The sequence below is a fragment of the Amblyomma mixtum genome, chromosome 3 (genome assembly GCF_055824585.1).
Source record: "Amblyomma mixtum isolate Tamu chromosome 3, ASM5582458v1, whole genome shotgun sequence".
Classification (NCBI taxonomy): Eukaryota; Metazoa; Arthropoda; class Arachnida; order Ixodida; family Ixodidae; genus Amblyomma; species Amblyomma mixtum.
Window position 1 is genome coordinate 172,471,138 of NC_143014.1, and position 26,322 is coordinate 172,497,459.

Consider the following 26,322-nt stretch of genomic DNA (forward strand, 5'->3'; position numbering starts at 1 on the left):
ATTTCGCGGCAGTGTGAATTACCGAAACCGAGGATTCATTAAGGGCTGTGCCAGAACGCGCTACACAGATATATCCGATTTCACAAAATTTTAAGTGCTTTTTTAAGCAAAAATGCAACATTTCAAAGAAAAATAAACGAAAACGCACTTTATGAAGCACATTTACTATGTAAATCAGACATAAGTAAAGAAGTATATTTTTGAACAAAATCAGAGTTGCTTCAAAGCGTTTTCAGGAAAAGATGGTGACGTATTGCGTAGAATACCATCGACGCAGGCATTGCACCAGTGTGGCTTGACACTGCTGGATAGGGAGTTGCTTGCTTTAGCGCCTGCTCCCACGTTGAGATTCAAGTGCACGTATTCAGGTTCTTGCACGCACTCTCCCGCAAGTCTGTTACACAGCTTCGTGTGCCCATTACCATGCGACCAGTATCTTTCACACGACACAGACGATACAGGAGAACTCGGAGTTGCCGACATGCGACTGACGTCAGCGGATGGTTGCTACAAAGACCTTGCCACCATGTCGACAGCTCCAGATGCTTGGCACATTCCCAAATAGCTCATTTAGACGAACTTTTGCAGTGCGCACAGAGGCTATACTGTGCAGTTAACTCGATTTGGAAATTGTAAATTTTGCGGGTTTTTTTTCTTTCTTCTGGGCCATGAAACACCCCCTCTGCCCCCCCCCCCCCCCCCCTCCCCCCCGAACCCCCCAAAAAATCTGCCAATTTTTCAAGTTTTTTTTTAGGCTGTCGCATCTCTAAGCACACACCAGGCCTTTCAGGGAAGACTAAGTAATTCACGGAAATAGGTTTTGGGAAGTAAAACTACGGCTTTTCAAGCATATAGTATTACTAGCGCTGGCGGACACCAGAAACCCGTGAATCGTTTTAAGTAGTAAGCTGGTCAAGTATTTTTTTAATAATCAACTTTTCAACAATTATAGTTAGCACCTAGTTGCAATTAGAGATTTGTAAGCGGCCGTTACTAACATCCATATCGGTTTTTAGAATTCAGATGGCTTTATGGACAACTAACGTGCACTGGAAGGGTTGCTTTGCCTGCATGTTTTTGGAAAGTGCGTGTATTTTGGCACGATGTAGCCAAATTTTGTCGAGCCACAGCGCCGAGGATAATAGCGTTTTCAGAATTCTAAAAACTGATGTGGCTATTACTAACGACCAGCTACAAATCTCTTGATTGCAACCATTTGCCCAGCTGTGATAGGTAAAAATTAATTATCAGACATTAGTTGACCCGCTTACTACTTGAGACAATTCATCGGCGTTCCGGGGTCCGCCAAAACTGGTAACACTATGCCGCAAAGACGTATTTTTCCCGAAAAAGCCGATTTTTGAAAATTACTTAGTCTTCCCTGCAACACCTCGTATACTGGGACTTCTGCTGTCCTTACTGCTCGCTAAGTGCATGGAGAGAATAACTCATATGCGGCTCTGTGTTTTTTGAAGTTCATTTTAGAGAGATAGAAATGAAACTTTAATGACAGCAAAGGCAAAGAGGTAGGCCGAAAAAAAAAAAAAACGTGGCCCTGTTAGGAAGAAAAAAAAAGGGGTAGAGTGTAAATGGTAGTGTAGAGTTGAATGGAGTGTCCCTTGTGATGCACAGGTTCATGGGAGCGCTGACTTGCTCTCATTCATTTCGTGTGAACAGCGATGCCTCGAAGAGGATTGCGTGTCTGCCTTGCATGCGTGTTTGCTGACGCGCTTCTGCCTCATCTGTACGCGAGTTGAGCTCGTTTAAGTGATGTGCAAGAAAAAAAAAATTGGCAGGACGATGCTGAAACGCGATGCGAAAAAGTACCGGTATCAGCTGAATTTGCTTTCGGTAAATGAATTCTTTTGCTCTGAGGCGAGGCCTCACACGTGCGGCAGAATTTTTCTGGAGTGTGACGGTGGAGCCTGAAGGCGTGTCTGGAGGGTGGAGCTGTGATGGGGCAAGACGACACCGGCATTTTCGCAAAGTGCTACTGATACTGAGCGAAAAAAAAGGGGGGGGGGGGGGGGGGGGGGGGGCATTTGAAATTTGTCGTGCGCCCTAGCTCACCTTTGCCGACGTAAATAAATGCATTTTAGTCCTTTGCCGTCGTAATTTCGGTTTGCTGAATAACTTTTTAAACCGACGTTGTACTGGCCGCAGTGTCTCTCCTGTCGTCGTCTTGGTTTCTGGAACTCGCGATTGTCCGAGGACATTTTACATTTGGAGCAAACTCACGGCGACGCGCACGATAAGCGAGGGCTGCTGCCCGTAATAAAGATAAGCCCTGCTGTCTGTGCAGATGTCTTTGTTTAGTTTTTCTTGGCTCGCAGCTCCGAATTATCGCTCCGTTTCGGAAGATAATCGGCCAGTTCTGCAGGTCTGACCCGATTCTTAGCAAATCGCGATAACGCGCCCAAGGCTGCTGCGCTCAGCCGTTCTTGAGGAGCCGAGGCTGATCTCTGTTAAGTGCCGCTCTCAAAGTCCGGACCAAGACTCATGAAATTGAAACTTGGTAAATGTCTCAACAGAAGGCGTCAAACCGGAAACGATGACGAAACCTCTCTTCGCTCGGTTTTTTTTATCGAAATTTGTTCCTGCGTATTTTCTTTCTTTTTTTTTCGACAAAGGGTGGCATTTTTGCGTCATTCCTTTAGAGAAGAAAAATTGCGCAAAAAAAATATTTTTTCATGATAATGACACTAATAAACGGTTACTTGCTGGTCTGGTTGGTCCATGATAGCTTATATGGCAGCGTGAATAACATTAAGGGAGGGACGACGACAGAGACAGAGCGAAATGAGCCCTGACTTTCAGCTGTTTATTTTGCTGCAAAATAAACATTTGGAAGTCAGCACTATCTTCGCTGTCTCTGTCGTCGTCCCTCCCTTAATTTTATTCGCGCTGCCATATAAGCTAAGACACTAACAATTTGGGAACAACGAAGGTCCTCTCCGTGGTATGCGTGGATTAGACTCCGAGCACATTCTATCGCTTGTTCAAACATGCTTCGCTGCTTTTCAGCTTTCGTAGTTGCGTTGCTGCTTCAACAGTGTGCACTGCGAGAACAATCGTTCGCTTGGGCGAAGCGTCAACATTCGTGGTGAGTGTGCACTGCTTTGCGAACATCCGGCTGCTCTGGAACGCGGTTGGTGCCCCAGGTATGGTTGTTGGACGCCCTTCGCAACTCCTGATTCTGCCATGACTTAGCCATACGGGATAGATCGCGCAACAATATCAGTTATAGCGCCGAGACTCGGCGCAAAGGTTGCTTCAGCGCCTTATAGAGACAGGATGCACTGGTATACACGTATGCTGTCCGCGGAACGCGATGTTATCCAGAAGGAGATGTTTCTTAGTCCTTTATGCCTCACGAGTCAGATCCGATTCGCGTGTCCTAATGAGCATGGACGTTGTCCCCGCATAACGCGTTGCTGTATTGTCTCAGCAGTGTACGTAGCATCTCTTGAACCACAGGATTTACAGCTCAGCGGTAGTTAGTTACCCGTGTAAAATAGGATCGGCGTTTTTTGCAGGTATAAAACCAGAAGCCAAAGCGTAGAAGAGGGACATACTTTAGCTTAAACATAACGAGGACTTTGTAGGCAATGAGTTCAGTGTTGATGCTGAAATAACGCTAAGACCGACGGAGAAAACCCACGGTAAGGCTAGCCTACGATACTACATTGTCGATACGGACTTCCCAAGATAGGGTGGAAGTTAGGTGCACCCCCAAATAGTTGGCACACTTTCTTCAGGCAATTACCGGCGAGACTGTAGTCCTATACAACACGAACTTTGCGAGTCGAAAAGATCATGTGCATGCTCTTAAAACCATTAATATCCGTCAACCATTCACAACACCACAGAGATAACTTATCGAGGTCATTTTGAATACCGTTGCAGTCTTGTGCACTTTTCACCGACTTATATAAGACGTGATCGTCCGCAAAAAGACGTATCGTTGAGGACAATTCGGAGGGCAAGTCATTGACGTAAACAAGGAGCGAACTAAAACATTTGAGGATTTGCAGTTTTCTATTTCATTGTGTTGATATCTGTTCGACATAAAAAATATTTTCCTTAATCAGTCGTGCAAATATATCCTTGTGCAGAAACAACAGCTTCACTTGCGCACTCGGCTACAGTTCCGTGATTTAGTATTTCATTTTCCATGGCAAGGTGCAATCGCATACAGTGTCGTGATCCTAAGCAAACGCCATTCTTTTCCGGTCCTCGCCAGCTGTACCCAACGGCATCAGGGAAAAGGCGGAGCGAACAGAGGTGGGAAGAAGAGTGCTGGACCACTGTTCCGGAAAACCCCACATGGAGTTCGTCCCGGCTAGCGCCGTTTGTGCGGAATAGAAACTTTCCGTTACTTTGCATGCCTCACGTATTTCGGCCTTTGCTCCACCGGACACCGAAGCCGCATTCGGGAGGCCTTCGGACCTTCCGTTATGCTAAGCCGACGAAGGGCATGCCGCGATAAGCGAGACCGAAGAAATGAGGCAGAGCAAAGGGGAACGGTGGCGACGGAAGCGATAGGAAGGCCCTTCAGTGTTTTGCGGTGCCCGAGGGCGCTCCTCGAGCGGCGGTCGCCATTCACAGCTCCCGTGGAGACCGAGATAATTACGTGACCCGACACCTCGTTCCTAGATGGGTGCATTTTTCATGGGACGAAGGATACTTCAGCTGGCTTGAGAAATATTCCTTCATCGTTCCATTTTCGTGCTACAACCATGAGGTGTAAAAAATAGTGACGAATTTGTATTATACATCCGGTAACAATCTCAGATGCACTTGTTGACGTCCGGCGGTGGTGACGTCGTAACTGTGCCGCAGTGTTAACTTCCTTACAAATACCGGAAGCCGCCAAGAAAAAGAAAAAAAAAATGATCTTGAGCTGTTCTGCTCAGGGCGAATACTATTGACACGGAGGGACAGGTGAGAGTAACGAAGGTTATTATAAGTCGCGATCTGGGCAGGGAATATGTGCGAATATATGCGAACGAACCTGATCACAGCCGTGAGTAAAGGTTCTCACTGCTACCGCAAATTCAGAACCATGCAACTCAGTGCATGTAAACCACATCGAGTGTTCTTTATTGCTGACATCACACCGGCGCCGAAACCTGCCTTTGCTTGTACAGCAATTGTCTGAACAGTAGCTTTTCTAGATGACACAAGAAGAGGTTAAATTTTCTCTGCCAGAGTCAGAACGCAGCATGACCCGACCTGATGGTATGGATGCCTTTTTCGTGCGTCCGTGTAGGTAACTTTTTTTTTATTTAATGACGTTCGTGCAAGGATATGGTGGCACCCTGAGGCATCGTCGCCTACTCCTTCTGTAAGCACCTCACGCAACACACAGTAATAGCACTTGAGTGATGAATATGTCACATAGGTGGGCAGAAGCTCACCACTGATGAACTCGGCCCTCTTATATGCAGAAAACCAAAAAATATGAATAACAGCAATTTCTCGTGCAGAGAAAATTGTTATTCTTTCTTTGTTTCGTCATTTATCGCAAATTTCGCGACACGCACTGAAATACATAAGTTCCAAGCGCGAAGACAAAAGCAAGCCTAGTAGTTTGCGACACAACACGTGCCAGAATGAAACGAGGTCGCACTCAGTTTTATGCATGAAGTCCACATGCACATAACAGTCCAAAGACGCCCGTATACGTCAAATCTAATCAAATCTTTATTCACACCATCCAGATTAGGAGCGCGGGCAAAAAGCTCAGAATGGTAGTTGATTAATTACAGGCCTACGCCCCCGTACAAGATTTTAGTGATTTTTATACCTAGATAATGTATTGCCAACAGCGTGAACTAAGTAATTGCGTATTAGGAAAATAACCAAGACACACCCAAAAGAAGAAAAAAACATCACAAACTGGAATGCGAACCAAAGGATGTCGAAAAGTTTGACACTGTCGCGTTATTTAGTGATGATTGCAAGTAGTAACTGAGCGTTTAGCGTTCGTATTTAGAGCGACTGTGTGGAATGGACCATTCATTGCGGTTTAGTATGTCATGTGTGTGTGTGTGTGTGTGTTTTTTGAAGACAAAGTTTGACGAAAATTGTGATGAGTATTACTTCTTTTATACCGTTACATTAAAATGCAATTATATACCTCAGGTACTGGAGTTATGTTGAGAGAATTAAAAAGCGGTTTTGTCTTGACGTCGCGCGGATTGTTAGCAATGCCTCTTTTGTCCTATTATCTTATTATAAATGCATGTTAACCCCTTGTCGAAAGCTTGGTGCGGCCAAAATTTTTTGCGACGCTTCTAAAAAATGAAGGTCAGGCACATCTCGCAGGTCTGTGTAGTGCGCTCGTAAGCAACGGACCCCAAATTTTTGCAGGGCGGTGGCCGTGTATTTATTTATTTATTTATTTATTTATTTATTTATTTATTTATTTATTTATTTATTTATTTATTTATTTATTTATTTATTTATTTATTTATTTATTTATTTATTTATTTATTTATTTATTTATTTATTTATTTATTTATTTATTTATTTATTTATTTATTTATTTATTTATTTATTTATTTATTTATTTCAATACCCTCAGGGCCCGCAGGGCGTTATAGAGGGGGTGGGTGAAAAAAAAATACGTAGTAAAAAAGTACAGGCAGAAAGCAAAAAAATCATGATGCACGCTTGTTCGATGATATGCTTGGTGATAAGTGGCTTGAAAGATGACGCGTCTTCAGTGCAGGCGATATGGGGTGGAAGGTGGTTCCACTCAGTGCTAATCTTTGGTAAGAAAGAATTAAAAAGCTCATTCGTTTTACACGTTGGGATGGAAACTTCATGCGGATGATCAACACGTGATGACACGTATGATGGTACAGAAGAAAAAAAATTCCTGTTTTAGTGTCTCGTTATGAAATAAAATGCTGTGGAAAAGACTGAGGCGTGAAATATTTCTGCGAACTGCGATATTAGTCAGACCAAGTTTTGTTTTCATTAAAGAAACACTAGCCGTGCGAGAATAATTGGAAAGGATGAAGCGAGCTGACCGATTCTGAACAGATTCTATAGCATCGATTAAAGTGAGTTGTGCGGGGTCCCATATTGATGATGCGTATTTTAGCTTTGGCCGTATTAGTGTCTGATATAAAATTAACTTCAAATGGGATGGAACCTGAGAGAAGGTTCTGCGTATGTAACCAAGGGCACGGTTTGCATTATTAATAACATATTCTATGTGCATGCGCCAGGATAGGTTGTTAGTGATGTGAACACCCAGATATTTATAAGATGAAACGTTCTCTAATGAAACTCCATTAATCTTGTAATCGAATGTTTTAGATTGGCGTGAGATGGGCATAATTTTGCACTTTGATGGATTGAAAACCATAGACCATCTCTGACGCCAACTTAAGACTTTATCAAGATCAGACTGAAGGAGGGAACTGTCGTTAATGTTATGTATTGCACGAAAAAGAACACAGTCATCAGCAAAAAGCTTATGGGAAGAGTTAATGCCAATCGGAAGGTCATTAATATATATCAATAAAAGTAAAGGACCCAGAACAGAGCCTTGAGGAACACCAGATGTCACAGCACATGGGGATGATAGAGAGTCGTTAGCTGATACAAACTGGGTGCGATTAGTCAAGAAGCATTCAATCCATTTAAGGAGATTAGGGTCAATATTAAGGGAACTCATTTTAAGAAGGAGTAAGTGATGAGATACCTTATCAAAAGCCTTAGTGAAGTCAAGAAAGATGCAGTCAGTTAGTAAACCAGTATCTAAAGAGGACGCTAGGATATTAGTGATAGATAAGAGTTGAGTCACGCAAGAAAAATTTTTTCGGAACCCGTGCTGACAGGAGCTTAAGAAAGAGTTAATTTCCAAAAAATGGCTGAGGCTTAGCTAAGGTTAAGCCTAGTCAGATGCGAAGCATATTGATGGCTAGGCTTGGTAATACATGGTTTTCCTTGGTTGACGTTCATCCCGCTCTTCATCGGTCTCTGTGGCACGCTGAAGCTTTCGCTTCTCGTTCAAATCAGCCCTGCTTCTAGGCGGAATCCCAACACCTGGCCGCCTCGTAAGTGCCCGGAGAGCGAGGCAAGCTCAGCTTTATACCGCTGCTGTAGCGTCACGTGGTCAGCTGCAGCGCCTCTGATGTGGAGCCTCCACCGCCGCGGCCGACCGCGCGAGCCGGCAGCCCATCTCTCCTCTGCTGTGACGTCATGTTGTCACGTGGTCAGCCGCCGCGCCTCTGATGTGGAGCCTCCACCGCCGCGGCCGACCGCGCGAGCCGGCAGCCCATCTCTCCTCTGCCGTGACGTCATGTTGTCACGTGGTGTCACGTGGTCACGCTAAAGGTCAATGGTAGCTCCACCGCCGCGCTCGACGGGCTGTAGTGTAGCTCTAGTAATATGCTTCGCATAAAAAGAAGCGAGGTTAGAATATATAATGTGCTCTAGAAGTTTGCAAGGAATGCTTGTTAATGAAATTGGTCTGTAGTTAAGGGGAGAATTCGGATTACCTTGCTTGAAGAGTGGAACCACCCTCTCTACCTTCCAGTCAGCCGGCGTTGTGGCGTGTTCGAGAGACTGGGTGAAAAGGTGCGCTAAATATATGCTGGAATAAACAGAAGTGTTCTTCAAAAACTTCGAATTGATGTTGTCGACACCGCAACTGGACGATAACTTGAGGCTCTGGATCAACGTCACAATGCCAGCAAAATAGATGACAATGGGGTCCATCGGAAAGAAATCGTACTTAAGCACTTCTGGAGTTTGAGTTATGAGGAGTATGAGTTTTCGCCGGTGGGGTTCACGTTTGCGAAAGTTAAGAACAGGTGTTGTGCGTCTTCCTCGGACTCCGCGAAAGAAAACGAAACACTGCCAACTCTTCATATCCTGACTGAAAAAAAACAAAAAAAAAACGAAAACGCTCTTCTTGCAAGCAGCGTCCAAGTGCGGTCTTTGGGGAGCCGTTTCGACAGAGCGACATCCACCGATATGAATTTCGAACTGCATTTTTGGGCTCATTCGAAACAACTCTAAGCTCCTACTCCTACTCTCGAATCAGGGCGTCTTTCCGGTTCATGGTGGGCGTCTGGCGCAAAGAGTGACGCGCGTCCACTTTTGAAGAAGGTAGGAGCTGAATCTCCTGCTTCTAAAGTGTCGCGCACAGTAGACTGTCTGCTGCTGCGTTTCCGGTATTGTCGCAGTTGCTCCGGGACCACTGCAAAAACAATTGTGAATCAGATTCCCTTCCATTTCGCCTGCGCTTTTTTTTTTCTTTTATGGAAGGGGAGGGGGGGGGGGTGCTTCGCATATCGATAAGTGGAAGTTTTTGTTCAGCCCGGACGCCGTTATACTAATCATCGCCGCTTACCAGTCACGAAGAATCTCCCGTCTCGATGAGCGTGAAACTGTGCCTACACAAAGCGCATTCCTGCCTCCTTTTCGCAGGCCTGGAGAGAATTAGTGTGGCTTCTTGTAACCACCGAGTGACAATGGAGGTTGACGGCCAGCGTGTGTGTGGGGCAAGCGAGAAGGACGCCACCACCGCCGAGGTCAGCTCGCAGGTATTGTATCTTCATTTACACGCACACGCGCGTGACTGTTGCTCTGCTTCATTTGACGAAACTGATGTCCATTTCAGTTTCATTTTTTTTTTTTTTTTTTTAGATTTAAGTAGCCGTTCTCACGCAATCTTTGCTGGCGGGCAGAAAATTTCTACTTTTAATGTACGTTTGTATCCTTCCGGAGTGAGAATGTTCTGTCTTCCGGAATTGGTGGATTTGTGAAGTATTTGTGAGCAATGTTCAGGGCTTACAACGGTGAGAGATTCTCGTCTTCTCAAATGAGTATGAGCGCAAACGGCCTGAAACAAGCCGCAAAGCAGCGTTTTATCTAACGCTGATTTAAAGAGAAAGTCGGAGACGTGTGAAAAAATTTGGCATATTTTGGTAGGTCTGGCTATATGGTAGTAAAAACGGAAGAAGTATTGGCGGTTTTGTCAGTGTGTGTTTTAAATCGAGGGAGAAAGTTCTAGATTCCACGCTGGCAACATGCTGTATTCAGACTTCGTCGTTCTGCTGGTAGCCGGGCTACGTGGCCGACAGCGGATATACTACATTTTATGAATTGTACTCAGCGCAATACATAAGGTTCTTTTTGCTGGAAGAAACTTCAAGTGCCTTAAACCTTTTTCTCCTGCTACTAATCGCCGCTTCTAGCACAGGGTGACCCTGTTTTTGTTTTTGTTTTTTTCGTCGTCTCTTGGCACGACCACACCATCCATTCGTTGTTCTCAGTAAAAAATTTTCTCTGGCATTTTCTGGGTATGTTAATGTCCGCCCGGCAGCAAAGCCCATTTATGGGGGAAAATTTTGAATTTTACAGTCTCCTTACCACTCGATTCAAACTTGTGACGTCGACATCGAGGACTGTAGTTGCCGCCATTTTGAAGTGAATGGCCTTGTATATAACATCAGCGCAAAAACCTCTGGTATCAGCGCAAAAATCTGGAGTCGACGCACGCAGTTTACTTGCGAATTTGGCCGGTGATGAGGACACCTTTATTTCGCTTTTTGCTCTTTCTTGCATATAAAGACCCTGTTTTTATATCTATACATTTATTTAAAGCCTCCGCTTAGGCTCAGTGGTTATGGTGCTCGGCTGCTGACCCGAAAGACGCGGGTTCGATCCCGGCCGCGGCGGTCGCTTTCGATTGAGGCGAAATTCCAGAGGCCCGTGTACTGTGCGATGTCAGTGCACGTTAAAGAACCCCAGAGGGTCGAAATTATCCGGAGCCGTCCACTATAAGAACTTGTGTCGGGCTAGTTGGTGCATAGCTAATTGACCGAAACCACAGCACGAAATGAACGAAAACAAGAAGGAACACATAGTGCCTGTCCTTTGTTATGTATTTCTTCTTGTCTTCGTTCTTTTAGCGCCTTGTTTTCCGTCAATTACTCTCCACTACGGCATTCCTCATAGCCTGAGTCGCTTTGGGACGTTAAACCCTATAAAAACAAAAGCCATCAATGTTTGTTTGGGCATAGATCGAGCTTTGTATTGCCACAAGTCCGGTAAAATTCAATAGACCGCCTTAATGTTCAATGTAGCGGTACGACTGTCATGCAGTTCCGTCCGTTTAGACCCCCCCCCCCCCCATACAGGTCCTTGGGCAGAGTAAAATGTGCAGAAACTCCTACCTTCGCACCGCAGGTCACTTGAGCGTAGTTCAATCTTAAGGTTGGGCAAGCTGACCCTGGTGACGTCACTGTGGTGACAGATGCGTTGTCTCCCAGGTTCTCCCCTTTTACGCTTTCTTGAAATACAAACGACAGTGCCTGCTAAAATTAAACAAAGAAAGAACGCAGTAGTGTAAGGAGACTGAGTGCATGCAGTCGGTGTCGGACAGACAAGGGAGGTTGGTGCACATCGTACGGGAGGCAGCGCCACTTGTTCCGCTCTACTTTTCTGCATACGTATGCAGAGCTGACGTAAAGCTGGCGAAAGAGCACGGCGGGCAGGTTGTGCTCAACACTTGGCTGATCATGTGCGAACCCGCCATGTTTACTCTGGCGGCGGTCTTCATCGGAGTGGCCAGCATAATTAGCAGGTGCGTCGCTCTTTTCAGAGCGGTTGCGCCAGGAGGGATACCGACGTGAAGGCTCCCGAAATAAGTAAACGCGTGCCTGCACGCAAAGACGCGCAGCCTTTCAAAATATTGCGGCCGCCTCGTTTGCTCCTGGCCCGCGCTGTGGGGCTCGCTTCGCGTCGCCACCGCTCCAAGGCTCTCGAGAGTGAGGGGGGCTCTCTTCCACTCCCCTCTCCTCGCTTAGCGTAGAAGTTGCGACGCTGCCAACCCTGTGGCCCGCACATTTTTGGCAGAAGGGCGTACTTCCTACTACTGTAACCTTGGAATGGTACGCTGAAGCGCGAAACGAAATGTGAAAGAATATCGTTGACAGCTCAGTGTGCTGTTACCTGTCAAGGCGTGTGGATTTCCTTGTCGCGACAGTTTATTCATGCTGCCTTTCGGCGCTTAATGTCTGTCACATTTGGTTGCTTCGGTTCGGGCGTTTCGGGTGTTTTCGCGTGCGCATTGCATTACGCAAAAACTGCAAACGTGGTCCATGCGCTTGAATCAAGAATCCGTTTTGTTGAGAGTGAAGGGCCGCAAGCAGGGTGTCAGAGGAACAGAGCTTGGATTTAGCTCCTTCATATAGCTTAAACATGTTTTTTTCTGCATTGCCAAAGCGGTAGGCGAAACTTATTACATCCAGGAGCTTTAAACGCAGCGGCCATTCCGATTCCATGCAGTAGGCTCAAGCGCTCAAGATGCAAGAAAGCTGCTGACTCGCTTCATAGCGTGTGGTCCTCGGGGGTAAAAAGCAATGTTAATAACGCTTCGTGTGTACTTTTTTCTCGGCCATAGCCTACAGACGTAATATTTCCTCACAGGTCGTCTCTATGTATCCGTAAACGTGGTCCGCTTACGAACCATTAATTTCAGTTGATCGCAGCGCTGAAGAACGGGCTAAGACATACCGGGTGTTTCAGCGATCACTTTCAAGAATTCCTATAGATGTGGTGTTTGAAATATTAAAAAAAAAATCTTTTCTGACGAACTAACTCTCATCCGCGGCGGAAGTCAGTGATTTAAGAAAACAGGCTAAGTAGCTATCAATTAACTAACACTTAGCACATTGTGGCGCACTGTGGTGAAAACGACGAGTTCGTAGCCACGTGCAAGATGATGCCATATCAGTTTTTGAAACGAAGAAAAACTCGTTCTCTGAAGCCCTTTAGCGCAAGGATATCAGGTGCTTTTTGCGCACGAAACCGAAAGTGAGCGTGAGGCGCACACGAAAGTGGCCGGAAATGCAACGCCTGCTGGTGACGTTGTTGCCCGCGAGTGGCTCAGCAATCCGTTAACACCCGAATTTTGGCCACATGGGACCGCCGTTTTTTTTATGCACGGACCCTGTGGGAAGTTTCGCTACTCGTAGTATCAAAGAGCTCTGGTTGCAATGCCTACGGCGCCCAATTTGAACTGTCAATGGGATTAGCGGCGCAAGGTCGAAAGGGCTAAATACAGCCGTATGGACGTGGTACGCCAACGCCTCAAACTTGTTCGTACTCTTAGTAGGAACGCCTGAGCTAGTACGAACGCCTGAGCTAGTACAACGCCTGAGCTAGTACAACGCCTGAGCTAGTACAACGCCTGAGCTAGAGACCTGATTTTTCAGGCTTAGTACATCTTGCCTAAATATTTAACAACTGACATCAAGTTTACTAGTCATGATAACTGTGTTATTTTTATATTCGTACTACATGTACTCCGTAACTATAACGCGACAGCTTTCTGGCGGCTCTTGTTTAAATTTCTTGCTGTTCACTTTACATAGCTGACGTACTGAATTGCTTTCTGAAGGTTTACAGAAGCCTGCTTTATCCTCCTTGGTTGAAAACCATACTTTTCTTATTATATCCCAGAGAAAAAAATTACGAACGATTTAGCGTGGTAAGACCAGATACGAATTAGGTGCGCTAGCATTTCGGTTTTCATTCTCTCATTGGTTATTCTCTACCTTACCTTCATAGATTCATATATAGGAGCCCTCATACAACTGCAGGCGCAGCGGTGCAGCGACGCGCCACTGCCCTGCGATGGCAGGTGCTGCCACCGGTGGGGCTTGTGAGACCCAGGTTGCTTTTCCCGTACAACCTATCTCGACCAGTCATTGACTGAACTGCCACCTGGCACAGTGAGCAGTTTGCTTACAATCAGGTGGGCAGGTTGTGATGACGTCACAAGGTCACGTGACTATGTGGCTCTTCTGCCACCCAGGCGGGTGGCACCCAACCTACCAGCTCTTCAAGGTCGCAAAGGGACCGGACAAACATCGGCAAAATCGACGATTGAGGGCTCTAGGGCTAGCGTGCTAAAATCCCCAAAGAAGCAAGCTAGACGGCAGGTGGGTCATATAGGTCACGTGACCTTGTGACGTCATCAGAACTTGCCCATACAGAGGGACCGCACAGACAGCGGCTGAATAGAACCTCTACTTCTAGTGCACTAAAAAGAAAAGAAGGACTAATATATATCTTGCACTAGGGAGCCAGAATCTTGAAACAAACTCAGAATTCTCAAGGTCTTTTTTACGTTCACGTACTGTTGTCCTTTAGAAGCTCTTTGCTACCGATTTGTTTTGGAGCTCTGATTGTTTCAGCAGTGTTGAAGCAAGGACTGTACCCATATCTTCGTGTACGTATATAAATTTATCTATTAAGCATGAAATGCTTTTAGCTCCCGTTGTCGGCAGTGTGGTGACGTCACGCCGGGACCGAGAGCCAATATCCGGGCACTGAATTCCACACATCCGGGAGCTGAAACGAGAGCATCCGGGCACCGTACGAGATTTAACGAGACTCTACGAGAGAGGGCCGTCGGGGGCCGCTTCCGAGCCGTCCCCAAGGATGGCGCTGCGGTCCCACAATCACGCATGTAAAAGACCGGCCGCTGGGTCTTCAGCTCATGACGTTTGCTCCTTTGGCAGGCAGATGTATACACGCTCGCGGAGTATTAGAACGCGCTGCTTGTACATTATCGTCAGGCCTGCGTCTCGTCGTGTCCGCGTACGCTTCTGCATCGTCCTGCATTTCAATGCCGCCACCGTCACAGCTGTTTAAGCCGAGCAATGGAGCCTGATGAAGGGGAGGGAGGAAGCGTCTTGCGGAAAACGATCGCTTTGCGAGTGACACGCCATAGCAGAAGACTGCTCGCCGCTGCCGACAACGCCATGATTATGCGGCCGGTCCCGAAAGCGACCAGGCCGCCACGGTTCGCTACTGCAGGCGATCGCTTCGACGCAACAAGAAGAGTGTGGTGTGGTGTGGTGTGGTGAACACTAGACCCATTTCAAGATTTTGACTAGTACCATCTACAACCAATGTGTTATGCCCGTAAACATTCCATGCTTACTCTACTCTAGATTACGGGAGATGCAGATTTTTTTTTTCTTTTGTACGCTTTGCCTCATTCCCTCTGCTACGACTGCAATAATCCTATTACTTTCGAACTAATATTCAAGCAGTCCCGCGAAATTATGTAAGCCCCACAACTTAATCTTGTAATCGGAATAAGGAGAGCTCGCAATATACATGACATAGGCAGCGAAACTGAGGCTGGGACAATTAACACACATTTTAAAAGCTAATTTCGACAGATAGGCAAGGGCATGACTTTACCACAGAGCTTTACGGCTGCATGTATAGGTATTTTAGGTTCCGGGGAACATTTAGTTGTGGTTACTCTGTAGATACAGGATACCATTCCTGTGCCGCTTGAGCGGGACAGGATCGTATAGCTGACTTTTCGTTGTTGGTTTAATCGTTTCTTAGTCGTGTCAGCATGTAATCAATACAAACTCTTTGATCGGAAGTTGTTTCACTGAGGCTCTCCATCGTGCCTTTGAGTGCAAACTGTATGAATTTTGTGAAATGTGTTCGAAATTGTCAAATAAATTATTTCACAAAAACGACCTCATGCGTTGTTTTTGGTCCATCAGAGGATTTATTGTGTGTAATGAGAAGACGTGTCATTGGTTAGCATTTCTATAATCTGTAGTTAGCAACGATGAAATATACCGTAAGTGATTGCATCCTGAGCTACTCCACCTCAAGCGTCTTTCCGTCCAACGTATATTGCAAAAATGTTCACACAGATCGTCATCCTGTCACCGTTGCACGTGTTCTCATAGCCCTTTGCAACTGTAACGCTTATGTTGTAGTGTGGAAGTAAGCGTTGGCTGTTGACAGCTTGTGGGACGCACAGAAATCTTTGTAACGAACCAGTTCCTTTGTTTCATGCCCGCTCGGGACCTCTTTGAACCTGTCGGAGGCGGCTGTGAAAAGGTACCGATGAAGAATTTTTGGAAGTAAAAAATATCAAACTATACGAAACGCAGAGCGATATGATGCGGCTAACTTTCATTACTTGATTTATGATCAGATTATCATGAAACATGCATGTTACGAACGCCACATGCATTTGCGTTTAAATTCCCCGCGCTCGCGCAGTCAAAGAAACATCGCAGCTCCTAACCAGTTTCGGTACCAGACTGCATTGGTGTCGGCATGTGCGACGTTTTCCAGTTATAAACGTTGGCCTTCGTTGTATATCGCACAAAATGCGACAGATTTGAAGCGACGCTCGATGCGTTAAATGCTGGGACCGCAGCACACAGCGTGAATGACTTTCGGGGCCGGAATTAAAAACGTCTGGTCGTGCATCATCGTATTTCTCACTGCACCGTATGCACGTGATAGAGGGCAGCTCAGTGGTGTTTGTGGTCATTTCATACCAAGGGTGCGTAGACTGCTGCCAGAGAAGCGAGATCTCTGCATCAGCGAGAGGTCATTTCAAACCGCAGCACCGTCAGTAAATACCAGGAGTCTGCACTCTTTCAGCCCCTAAAGCTGCGGCCCGATAGGAAAGTCTTGTAAGACGCGGGCGTTGCTTGCGCGCTATTGTTTTTGTCTTTGGCGAGGCATTTGGTGGCAACAAGGAATGCGCCTCGCGTCCTTTTTGCTCTCGCTGTTGTTGAAGGACGGTGGCATAGTGCACCGCTCTGCTTCGAGCCCTCCCTTTCCGGACTCATTTTGGAAAGTCCTTTGTGCCGCGCTAAGGAGCGCTGACCCAGCTAGACGGATAATTGCCAGAGTTCGCAGTTGAGCCCACTCACCGCTGGTTCTCGTTTCGTGTGGGCGGCGCTGAAAGATCTTGAAACACGGCCATTGTTCCTGTGTGATCGACGAGAACCCGTGCGCGCGTTCTGTCGGCGTAACGACGCGCTTAACCTACATGCGGGGAGGCACACTCGCTATGACAAACGGCGTGGGCTGGTCACTGGGCGATGTAGGGTTGCGCCGCGCACATAAATTAACTACGAAAACTGAGGCGATCGCTTATCGCGTGACCTTTGCTTGTCGTTGTTACGTGCCTTGTTCTTGTTTTACCGGAAACGTGTAAGGGTGTGGAGGTTGCGCTGACATGCCCGACGCTGGGGCCCTAATAATTAGCGCCATGCGATAAAGATAGAGAAAAAAAAAATACACGCCGGGCCCTTCCTTCCCGGTGAATTATTTTGCAGAAATGGAATCTGGCGGTTTTTTTTGTTCAATGTCGTGCTTAATTGTTCGGTTTAGTTTTTAATCGCCCAGGTAAGCTGAAAGCAGTATCGCATCCTATCCTACTCTGGTTGTAAGTGTTAGGCCTAAACGTGAAGTCGGCTTGCTGAAATGTCTTACCCGTGAATGAGGCGGAGACGGAGCGAACCCCAGTATTCGAGTTCACGACCTCTAGGTCGAGATGCGGCTTCGCCTACTGCGACGGCTTCCTAAGTCGCCGCGGCGTCGAGTTTTTGCCTACTCCGCCACCGCGTCCAGCCAAATCTGTGTCTCGGGGCCCTCCCCGGCGCGGCGGATGGACTCGAGCAGTGCTACACTGTGTATCGTTCGGCCAGTGGCGGAGGCGCACTCGGCGACAGGCCGCGAGAGGCAGCTGCCAGCGTGCTCTGCGCGTGTCCTTGCGCTAACTGCTGGCCGGCTCCGCGTTCGCCGATCGATGGAAATTTAATTCCATTTCGCGTGTTCTTCGCTGTTTGTGCGGCGTCCTTTTTGTTCCCAGTTTGCCTTTCTGCCTCGTGTCCTTGTGCTTATCGTCGTGCGCGGACCGGCGGACCCGCTCCATAGATGTATAAAGATGAATGCTCTCGGCGCGGATGAAAGGAACACACCATTTCTTTTGCGGGACAGCAAATATTTTTCAATTCTGCGCGGAAGCGGAATTTAGTAATGAATTGTTTTCGGAGCTCCGACGAGCGCTGCTCCCTGCACCCCTCCCCCCAAACCCTCTCTGCCGTTCCTCTGCTCCGTCGCTGTTTTTCCATTGTCCCGGCCCCTAATACTGCCGCTCAAGCCCCTCTTTCCTATCCCGCGCTTTGTGTTCTTTGCTCTTGTAGATACAGGATTTCCTCCCTCCCCTGGCAAGCCTGCAGGGTGACGCTTTGCCTCTGATCCCTTGTCAGTTTCTTCCTAATTTCTTTTATCTTGCCCGGATCATTACTTGAGGCAAAGGCTCTTATTTTGATTTTCGCTCCTTTCGGAGGCCGTTATTGCGTTCTCTGAATCACTGGCTTCTCTGGTGCGTAGAGCTTTTTTTATTTATTTGCTTTTCTACACCCGCTGTTATCAAAAACCAGCACGCAAGCTTGTTTGTCTTGTGCAATATGTGTGTGCGTTCAAACGTGCATCGGCGTGTTTGCGCGCGCCCGCTCCTTTGTGTGTGCGTATCCCTCCGCAACCCACAATATTAGAGACTGTGTGTATTTACTGTGCGCTTTGCTTTCTGTTTCGTTTTGTCGTGTTGTCGTGTTTCCCCGCGCGCTCTTCGCGTGATTGTGCCAAATTGAGACGAACGCTACCCAAGATTGAATTTAATCAATACCGTCCCTCATCGTGCTTGGAGAAGGTTATTGACGATCCGCGACTTCCTTTATTAACTTTGTTCATTCGGCGTTGCGTAGGCTTCCTGCGAGTTTTATTACGTCCTGCTGCTCCCCCCCCCCCCCCCCCATTTTTTTCTATTTGGGTGACAGATAGGTTGCTTTGTATACGCATGAAGCTTCAGATCTTGTCAGATTTTGTTTGTCGTCATGACTCGGGTCTGCTGTTTAAGCTCCCGCCTGTTATTCTTGCAGCGTCACATCAGGCCACGCGCGCGTAAACAAACCTTCGTGGAAATTTTTTGTCGCCACTTTTGCTTGCCGCGTGTCGGGAAAGTTGGGAGGGTTAGCGATCGGCTGCAGCACATGATGCCGCAACTTTTCTTTATAACATGAGATTCTTAACATTTCAGAGCATTTAATGTTATCCCGAGCAGTTCATCGAACACTGTTCTGTGGAACCTGTCTTATCGAACGCTGTTTCATCGAACAGGTTTTCATGGAGGGTCATTTGGTCAAAAGCGTTTCACAGAGCTTTTCAAATTGTGTATTTACTATTGTAAGTTGAATGTTTTGGCGCCGGACCTTTTTCTTTCTTTTTTTTCTTAATTACCGCCATGGCTACAGACCAGAGTGCGAGGATTCGCTTTGAGATCTTTATTGGGTATCCGATTGAGGTTCGCCTCGCAAAATTACGGTTATGTTTAAAGTTCAGAGCGTGAACGCCTTTCTGCATACTGAAGACGACAGTAGCATTTGTCCCGGCTTTTTCTTCTAAACGGTTGAAACTTCGCCCAAGCGTTCTCCTGACATCTCCATGAATGTATGTAAACAATGGTTGACCGTTTTTTTTTTTTTTTCTGAGCGCCTTATGTAAGACAAGGTACTCGCCCTGAGGTGCTTGCGATATTTCTGTCAGACCACCCGCTATGTACTACATGTTTGTACTCCTGTGTCGGCCTTTTAGTGTCGGCGTGGGTAGTACGTGAATTATACGCAGTTGGAGCAGCGCTACCTCTACTGCAACGATCGCGGCTGGTTTATATCTGGGAAGAATACTACTGATAAGGCCTTTTTCGCACAGTTTCTACGATGGAGGCCGTCAGCAAAATTACTTTCCAGTTGAAGGCAGTTTTTTATCGTATTATCATAGCTGCATACTTAGAAGACAGATAACAGGAGAAAGAAACTGTCCACTGCCCGTGGGAAGGGCTTAAAACCTTTAGCTGTAAACAATAAAGGGCAAACGCAAAATGGTGGAAAGAAAGAAAGGAATACAAAAATTGAAAATTTAATGGAATAATAATAATAATTTTTTGCCCAATAAACAGACATGATAATATAGCCAGCCGGCAAGCATACCTTCCGCATACTTAGTTTATTTAAATGCAGTACAAATCTACCGGAGCTACGTACCTTTTACTTAGATCGTTCTCATTTGAGCATGCGTTGAAGAAAAATTTTCATTGAAATTATCTTGCAATTATTGATCAGGTTATGCATGTTGAGATCTTAAATACAGGGTGAAAAAACAACCATAACTTTTCAACACGTTAACGAAATGGGGCGCTCTTTTTTTTCTGAAAGCACATTCAATTCCGTACAGCTGCTTATATTTCAAGTTCAAATTGTCAACTTTATGCTGCAATACGGGCTCCTAGGCTCTTCTCGAAATTCTGCAAAATAGCCGTGATGCCTTGTGGAGTGATTTCGCTCCGGACCTTCTTTAGGGCACAGTTCAGCTGTTCGTTGAAGTTGTGCTTGAAATGGCATGCTTTTTTCCCCACTGTCCTCTAAGCACCGCAGTCCTACGGACCGAGATCGGGGAAATTTGACTGCCAAACTTCATTTGTCCAGACGGTGAGGAGGTATGCCTCACATAGCTCGAGGGTCTTCTCCGCCCAGTGTGCTGGAACCTAGTCCTGCTGAAGCCGCCAGTAAAAGTTTCTTGCATTCTTTTGAGCCAAGGGAATGATACCGCCCTCCAGAATTGCTCGCAGTGTGTCTTCACGTTGATTTTGACCTATTTTTCACAGAAGCAAGCTTCGTCTCTTCAAGGCCTGAAATCTTGCCAAAACCCATGATGCTCTTGGTCAAACGGTTTTTTTTTCTACTCACACAATTGGCAGAGCACCGTTCGGCTGCAAGCCTCAAAGATAGTGCGAATTCCAGGCCAGTTCGAGAGTAAAAATTCTTTCATCGCTGAACAGAATCCGGCTCGGAGCTTCATTGTGGCTCAGCTGCTTCATCACGTGGCAGTCTGCCAGTCTGGAGGCCTTCATCAGGCCCCCGAGCAGCTGCTCTTTTGTTAATTCGTGCACTTGGAGCCCTAGGTCCTCTTTTGACTAGAAGATGCTTGGTAGGGTTGCTAACTTCATGCTCTTGAGAGAGTTTTCTCATGTTTTTCAGGAGATTCTGCTTGATTTTTTCGCACACGGCCATTTCAATTTCCTGGGTTCAGGCTGTTCGTGGTCTCCGCACTCTGCTGCTGGCCCTTGTTGCCTCCTGTCTTCTGGAATAGGTTGAAGGTACGATGGACTAGCACTTTCAGCAACTTGAGCACCTCTGGATGTCGCATTCTCTGCCTGTGGCGCATGACGATGGTGTAGAGTAGTTCTTCATAGACCATTTTTCCCCAGCAATATCACACCAATATCATTAAAGATAGGAACTGTGTATGAAAAAAAAAGCAGCTGGAAAACGAATATAACAATATGTCTACTCAAAAATGCGAAAAAAAACTCAATAAAATATAATTGAAAGTGCGTTAAAGTGCTTTTCGGTCACCACACTGTACAGGAGACCGCGAACATTTTCAATAGTTTTTGTCGAGGGGACTTCATTGGCCTTAAGTTTCTGAGTTTCTTTTGACTCCCTGAGTAGACTATATGACATTTCAGGTAAAATGCTATGTTCATTTTTGTAAGAGAGGTATACTGGAGCTGCAAGACCAACAGTGGTAATTTGTGTCGTCATTTACGACTAATATTTTAGTTCGTCTGCGCGTGCTCAACACGATGGGCAAAGAAAGGGCCACTTCATTTAAAAACTGCTGAGAGCCTCCTTCGGTTTTGAGAGAAGAGGCTGTGCTCGTTCGGGTCAATTGAGCTCTGGAAGCGTAGTGCACTTTAAAGCGTGTTAAAATCCGGCTGGAAATAAAAAGTTGGGTTTATAAGTGCGATACAGGCACTATACATTTGGACCCGTCAACAAAGCGCTGACGTCAGTTCGAAGCATACGCCTTACTTATATATGTACGTTCTGTGAGCGTCCAGCGCTTGAATTCTGCAGCGCAGCCTAGAACTACACGAAACTAGCGCGGAATGCATTCAAACTCTCGTATGGAATAGAAACTGCCACACAAGAACTGCCTTTGACCTATCATGACAAATGACTTCAATGTGTACCGATGTCGCAAAAAGCGTGCTGGTTCCAAACATTGGAAGTCGCTCTCAGACCAAAATGTTGCCTGTGTGGACCTGTTGTCCCGCATAGGTTCTGTTAAAATCGTTCTAGCCGGGGCTATTGTTGCGAAAGCAGCACTACGCGAGTCGCCGAGCCATTTCGCGGAGCTGATGGAAGGCGATACTGCACATGCGCGAGGAGCAGTGACGTCACACGGCACACAGCTGGCGCGCCGCTGCCGCCGCCGCTGCGCGGGTGACTCAGAGGGGCCGCAGCCGCGCCCGCCAGTTGCGCATGCGCAGTAGCGGCGCATAGCTAGCGTGCCGGGGCCGCCACCGCTGCCGCGCGCTCTCCATCGCCTCTCTCTCTCTCCTCGTTGCTTTCGCAATCTTCCAGGTTTAACCAGAGCTAAACCACTGCCAATTTTTTTTTTAACTTTTCAGGCCCTGTTCATTGTATTGGTGCGGTGCGTGACACTGTGCTATGTACTGCTCACCATCATTGTAAATTAATGCACGGAGCTCATGAACTCAGCCGCGCTTGCTGCGATGATATGCGTTCTATAATCGCACGTGCGTGGTTGACAATTTCTTGCTTTCTGGTAACGGTCACATGTGCATTGCTTTTCATGCTGCTGACATCGGCCGGGAAGTTGTGATGTGTGCGCGGTCCTGTTTTGCGGCAGACCGGTGTGGTAGACCTGTAGTGGCCTTCTGATTAGACTGTTGTGTGACAAAATGATACCTTCTTCGAAATAAGAGCAACAAAGAGAGGGAGAGAAAGCAGAGAAAGAGGAAGGAGATCCAAGCATGGCCGTTACCTTGCAGTGACTAAATGGGACTAGAGGGATTTAGCACACCATGCACACACACTTCAAGCCTGCACAAAGCGCCGCCTTCAATGGGAAGAGCTGTTTCGTTCGTTGTACAGGGTGGCAGATGCTATAATAGCCGTAAGCGTGGGTGATGACGTTCACTGAGCTCGATTTCCCCGTTCAGTGCCGCCCGTATGCGTTCACTATAGTGGCAGCGTCGTGGGCGTGCTACCGTTACCTCCAGGAATCATTCGGTACGTAGAAGTCGGTTCGATGACGTTGTTCTTTGCATTACTTCCTCGATGTGCGCCTTCATTTCTGGTCGCCTCCCCTTCTGCGCAGCTCAAATACGACGCTTTCCCCTCCGCTTTCTTTCTGCCTTCCTTTTCGTCCTCCACCCCCCTCCCTTACGGCTATATGCCTCGTTTGTCGTCTGATAGAAAACGAGCACAAACAAAAAGCAGGGACGCGTGTTGGGGCTTAGTGGAAGTAAAAGCGCGATTGTATCGTGTTGCCTAGTCTCCAGCGAGGCGCTGTGATCATATTGAATTCGTCATCCTACCCCCTCTCCTCTGTATCCCTCTCCGCTGCCCTGATAAGTCACATCGCGTCCTATCGATTCCGTTCTCGCCGCGTCCATGTTTTTCCTCTGTTTTCTTTGATTTTGACATGGAACCAGAAACTACGCGGCTAGGAGGAGGAGGGGACGCGACTCGAGAGCCAGGAATGTACACAGTAGGGTTCCGTTTACCAAGCCGCGCCGGGGCTCGGCAGCGGTGGGTGTTGTTGTACGGTGAGCCGTCGGTTTGTGTCTTCGTCTCTCGTTGCGCTTTTTACTTGAGTGTCGCGCGCCGATATCTCGACGTGACAGCTCCTCGGAGGCAGGAGGGCGGGCGCGCGCGCGCGGAGCCGGGGAGGAGGGACGCGCGAGAAATCTCGCCGACGTCCCGGTGACGAGACGGCGGCCGTAATAACAGGCGTCCCGACGACGAGTCCGGGCCCGCTGCTCGGCCGCCCGCCGCCGCAACGCCGAGGAGAAGATGGCGGCATTGGGGGCGGGCGGGGGAGAGTGCGGAAAACAAGAATTATGCCGCTCTCTCGGCGAGCCTCCGATCCTTGTCGGAAACATCGTGGCCTCCCGGGCCGCGGTCGTAGCGCTGCCGCCGTCCCCTCTTCCGGGCCGCAGTGGGCGCGCGCTCCGGTTGCCCCGGCGACGAGCGAGCGACGCCGCCACGAAAGGGTTGCCCGACTGCGCGCGCTGTTCCCGGCCGAACGCGCCGCGTATAGTGTTAAAACGTCGCACGTTGCACGTTTGCCACGGATGACGTCCGATTCAAATGGGCAAGGCGTACGCTTCCGGCTGCGTGTACCTGGAGCGATGGCATTGCTAAAACTTCTATAGTTGGCTCTCCAGATTTTCTTGGGCGGACACTCAAATCCAACGTATGGCTGCAATGTTAGGGGAGGCGAGCCTGAATAAAGGCTCCCGGATCAAAGCTGACCGCTTGCGAACGTTCGCCACCTACCCGCAGCACGATGCTTTCGAAAAGCAATTTGGTGGTTAAATCACCAATTCGGGCGCGATTCTCTACGCGGTTCCTTACTGCCCGTTTCGAGTAGCCGTGGATACGTGTGCCTTTGCACGTTGCCGTGTGCTTGCCGTGGCTATACGTCTAATATTGTTAGGAGAACGGTCGTCTTCGAATTAATCGTAGCCCCACAAGGAACTTAAACTCGGTTTTCCTGAGGTATATCTTGGCAGCTGAAAAAAAGCTCGTCAAAGTTTTGTGCTCTAACCCAACCACCGCGTCTCAATGGCAGTCGCTTTAGCAACTGGAGCAGAGCGCGAGAGCGAGTTAACCGATAACTGGAAGCACTTGAACTGTCAAGGAAATGGAATTTTGCAGATGTTTGCAAAGTGGAGTTTCGATGAATAGAGTGGGCTTCTCTTGTGTCTCTGTATGGCTTCGGTTAGGCGAAAGGCGAATTTTCCCTCAAACTTCCTCCGCCTTCGAGAGTTCTTGAAAACTAATTTGCTTAACGTTATTTACAGTGCGGCTCCATAGCTGCTGTGTCGTCGAGTCCCTTTGCGTCGCCAGTGCGGAAGTTTGCTCTTCGCGAAGTGGTGCCGTTGCCTACGTGACGTTGTCGGGTGTAAATCTCCGCTCTCCGTGAGGCACCGCTGTTCGCGATAACCTTTCCGGAGGCAGTCATGGATGTCGCAATGAGCGATACCATCTACCACCGGCCGATTTACGCAGCGCTTGGGTGCGGGAATGACCCGACGCCGCTTTTCCGTTGCGCATGTTGATGACGACGTGGCCTTCGCAACGACTAGGGCGCTGTGAGGGCCGGCGCACAAGCTTCTCGCGAATAGCCATAGCTGTGTCGCCGGAGTCAGTAACCTGCGCTGCCGCAGAAGAGTACTCTTTATAGTTCTGTTCTTGCTTTTTTTTTTTTTACACGTCTAACCATCCACGAAAGATGCTACAAAAAGGTCTGAACAAATAAAGGACGGCCTATTTCCTTTTGTCGTCGTTTACTTGCCCGGCAGCCCTACGCCACAAACCTAACGGCAATACGGCCAACACCAAAAGGGCATTATCTTAGACTCGCGCGACGGGTATACCGCCTCCTTTCGACAGGTGCGTTCCGACTCTGCAGTGACTGTCGTGGGGATTTCTTTAGGAGGGCTTGCCAAACATTTCAATGGCTGCTACTCTGCACGGTTGTTCGCATGTACGCTTGCGAGGCAAGAAAGTTTAGTCATCCCGTGGCGTTGTATTTAGCTTTTCAGTACTTGTACAACTTCATATGACCTTTAAGCTCGTTAATTATTTTATTATTAGGCACCACTGCATGACCGGGGCTGTGCTACTCGCTTATCCGTTCGTTTTCGCTACCTTTCCACAGGAGTACCGCGTACACGCGTACACAGGCCACAGGTCCTGTTTATTTTCAGAATACATGTTATACTTACATAACAGCACCCCTTTTAGCATATGCCGTGTTCCGCGTTACCATTACAAGAACTCTGGCGACACGTCTCAACATACGCCACAGTGTACGGCAAAAACACGCTCGTGGAGACCTTCAGCTTACCGCGCAGGCTCTGCAACACCTCATCGTCACCATCATCAGCCTCACCAGGATGGCAGCCGTGCTTGTTTGAAGTTGCGCGAGTTAGGTGGTTCCCCCCAGCAACACGGGCGCCACTATGTAATAGTATGAAACGTCAGTTTTATACTATGACACTAAGCGTCAGTTTCACGCGCTTCATACTGTGGGACATCCGTTTCGTACCTCGGTTTCATGCTAACTAGTCGCCAAAGGATGTTCGTCGAGGGTTTGTGGGTTTTATTCAGCCTGAGTCTTTACATGTACGAGGTCTGTTAGAAAAGTATCCGACTTTATTTTTTTTTTTTGCGAACACCTGATGGATATGAAACAAGCGCGCTTACAGCAGCCTGCCTTGAACCCTCGTGCGCATGCACGAATTTTTTCCCGCCTGCCGATAGCGTCAGTGGCTGGGAAGCAGCGTTTGAGTGAGGCAGTGCGCAGTGCTCTCGTCGGTTTTTTGTTGCAAGGAAAATGGCG

The 26,322-nt window shown here is 47.6% G+C and overlaps 1 protein-coding gene across 4 annotated transcripts in view; it reads left to right on the plus strand.

The window, feature by feature from the left end:
- Positions 1-26,322, plus strand: part of LOC149352726 (TOX high mobility group box family member 3-like) — a 387,363-nt gene that overhangs the window by 131,323 nt on the left and 229,718 nt on the right. Inside the window, exon 2 of one of the 4 annotated variants that reach the window (XM_089581934.1) lies at positions 9,454-9,569. The exons of the other annotated variants lie outside the window; for them this stretch is intronic. Within the exon in view, the coding sequence (XP_089438060.1) occupies positions 9,498-9,569 (72 nt within the window). The 5' untranslated portion in view covers positions 9,454-9,497. The remainder of the gene's footprint in view (positions 1-9,453; positions 9,570-26,322) is intronic. 4 annotated transcript variants of the gene reach the window in all.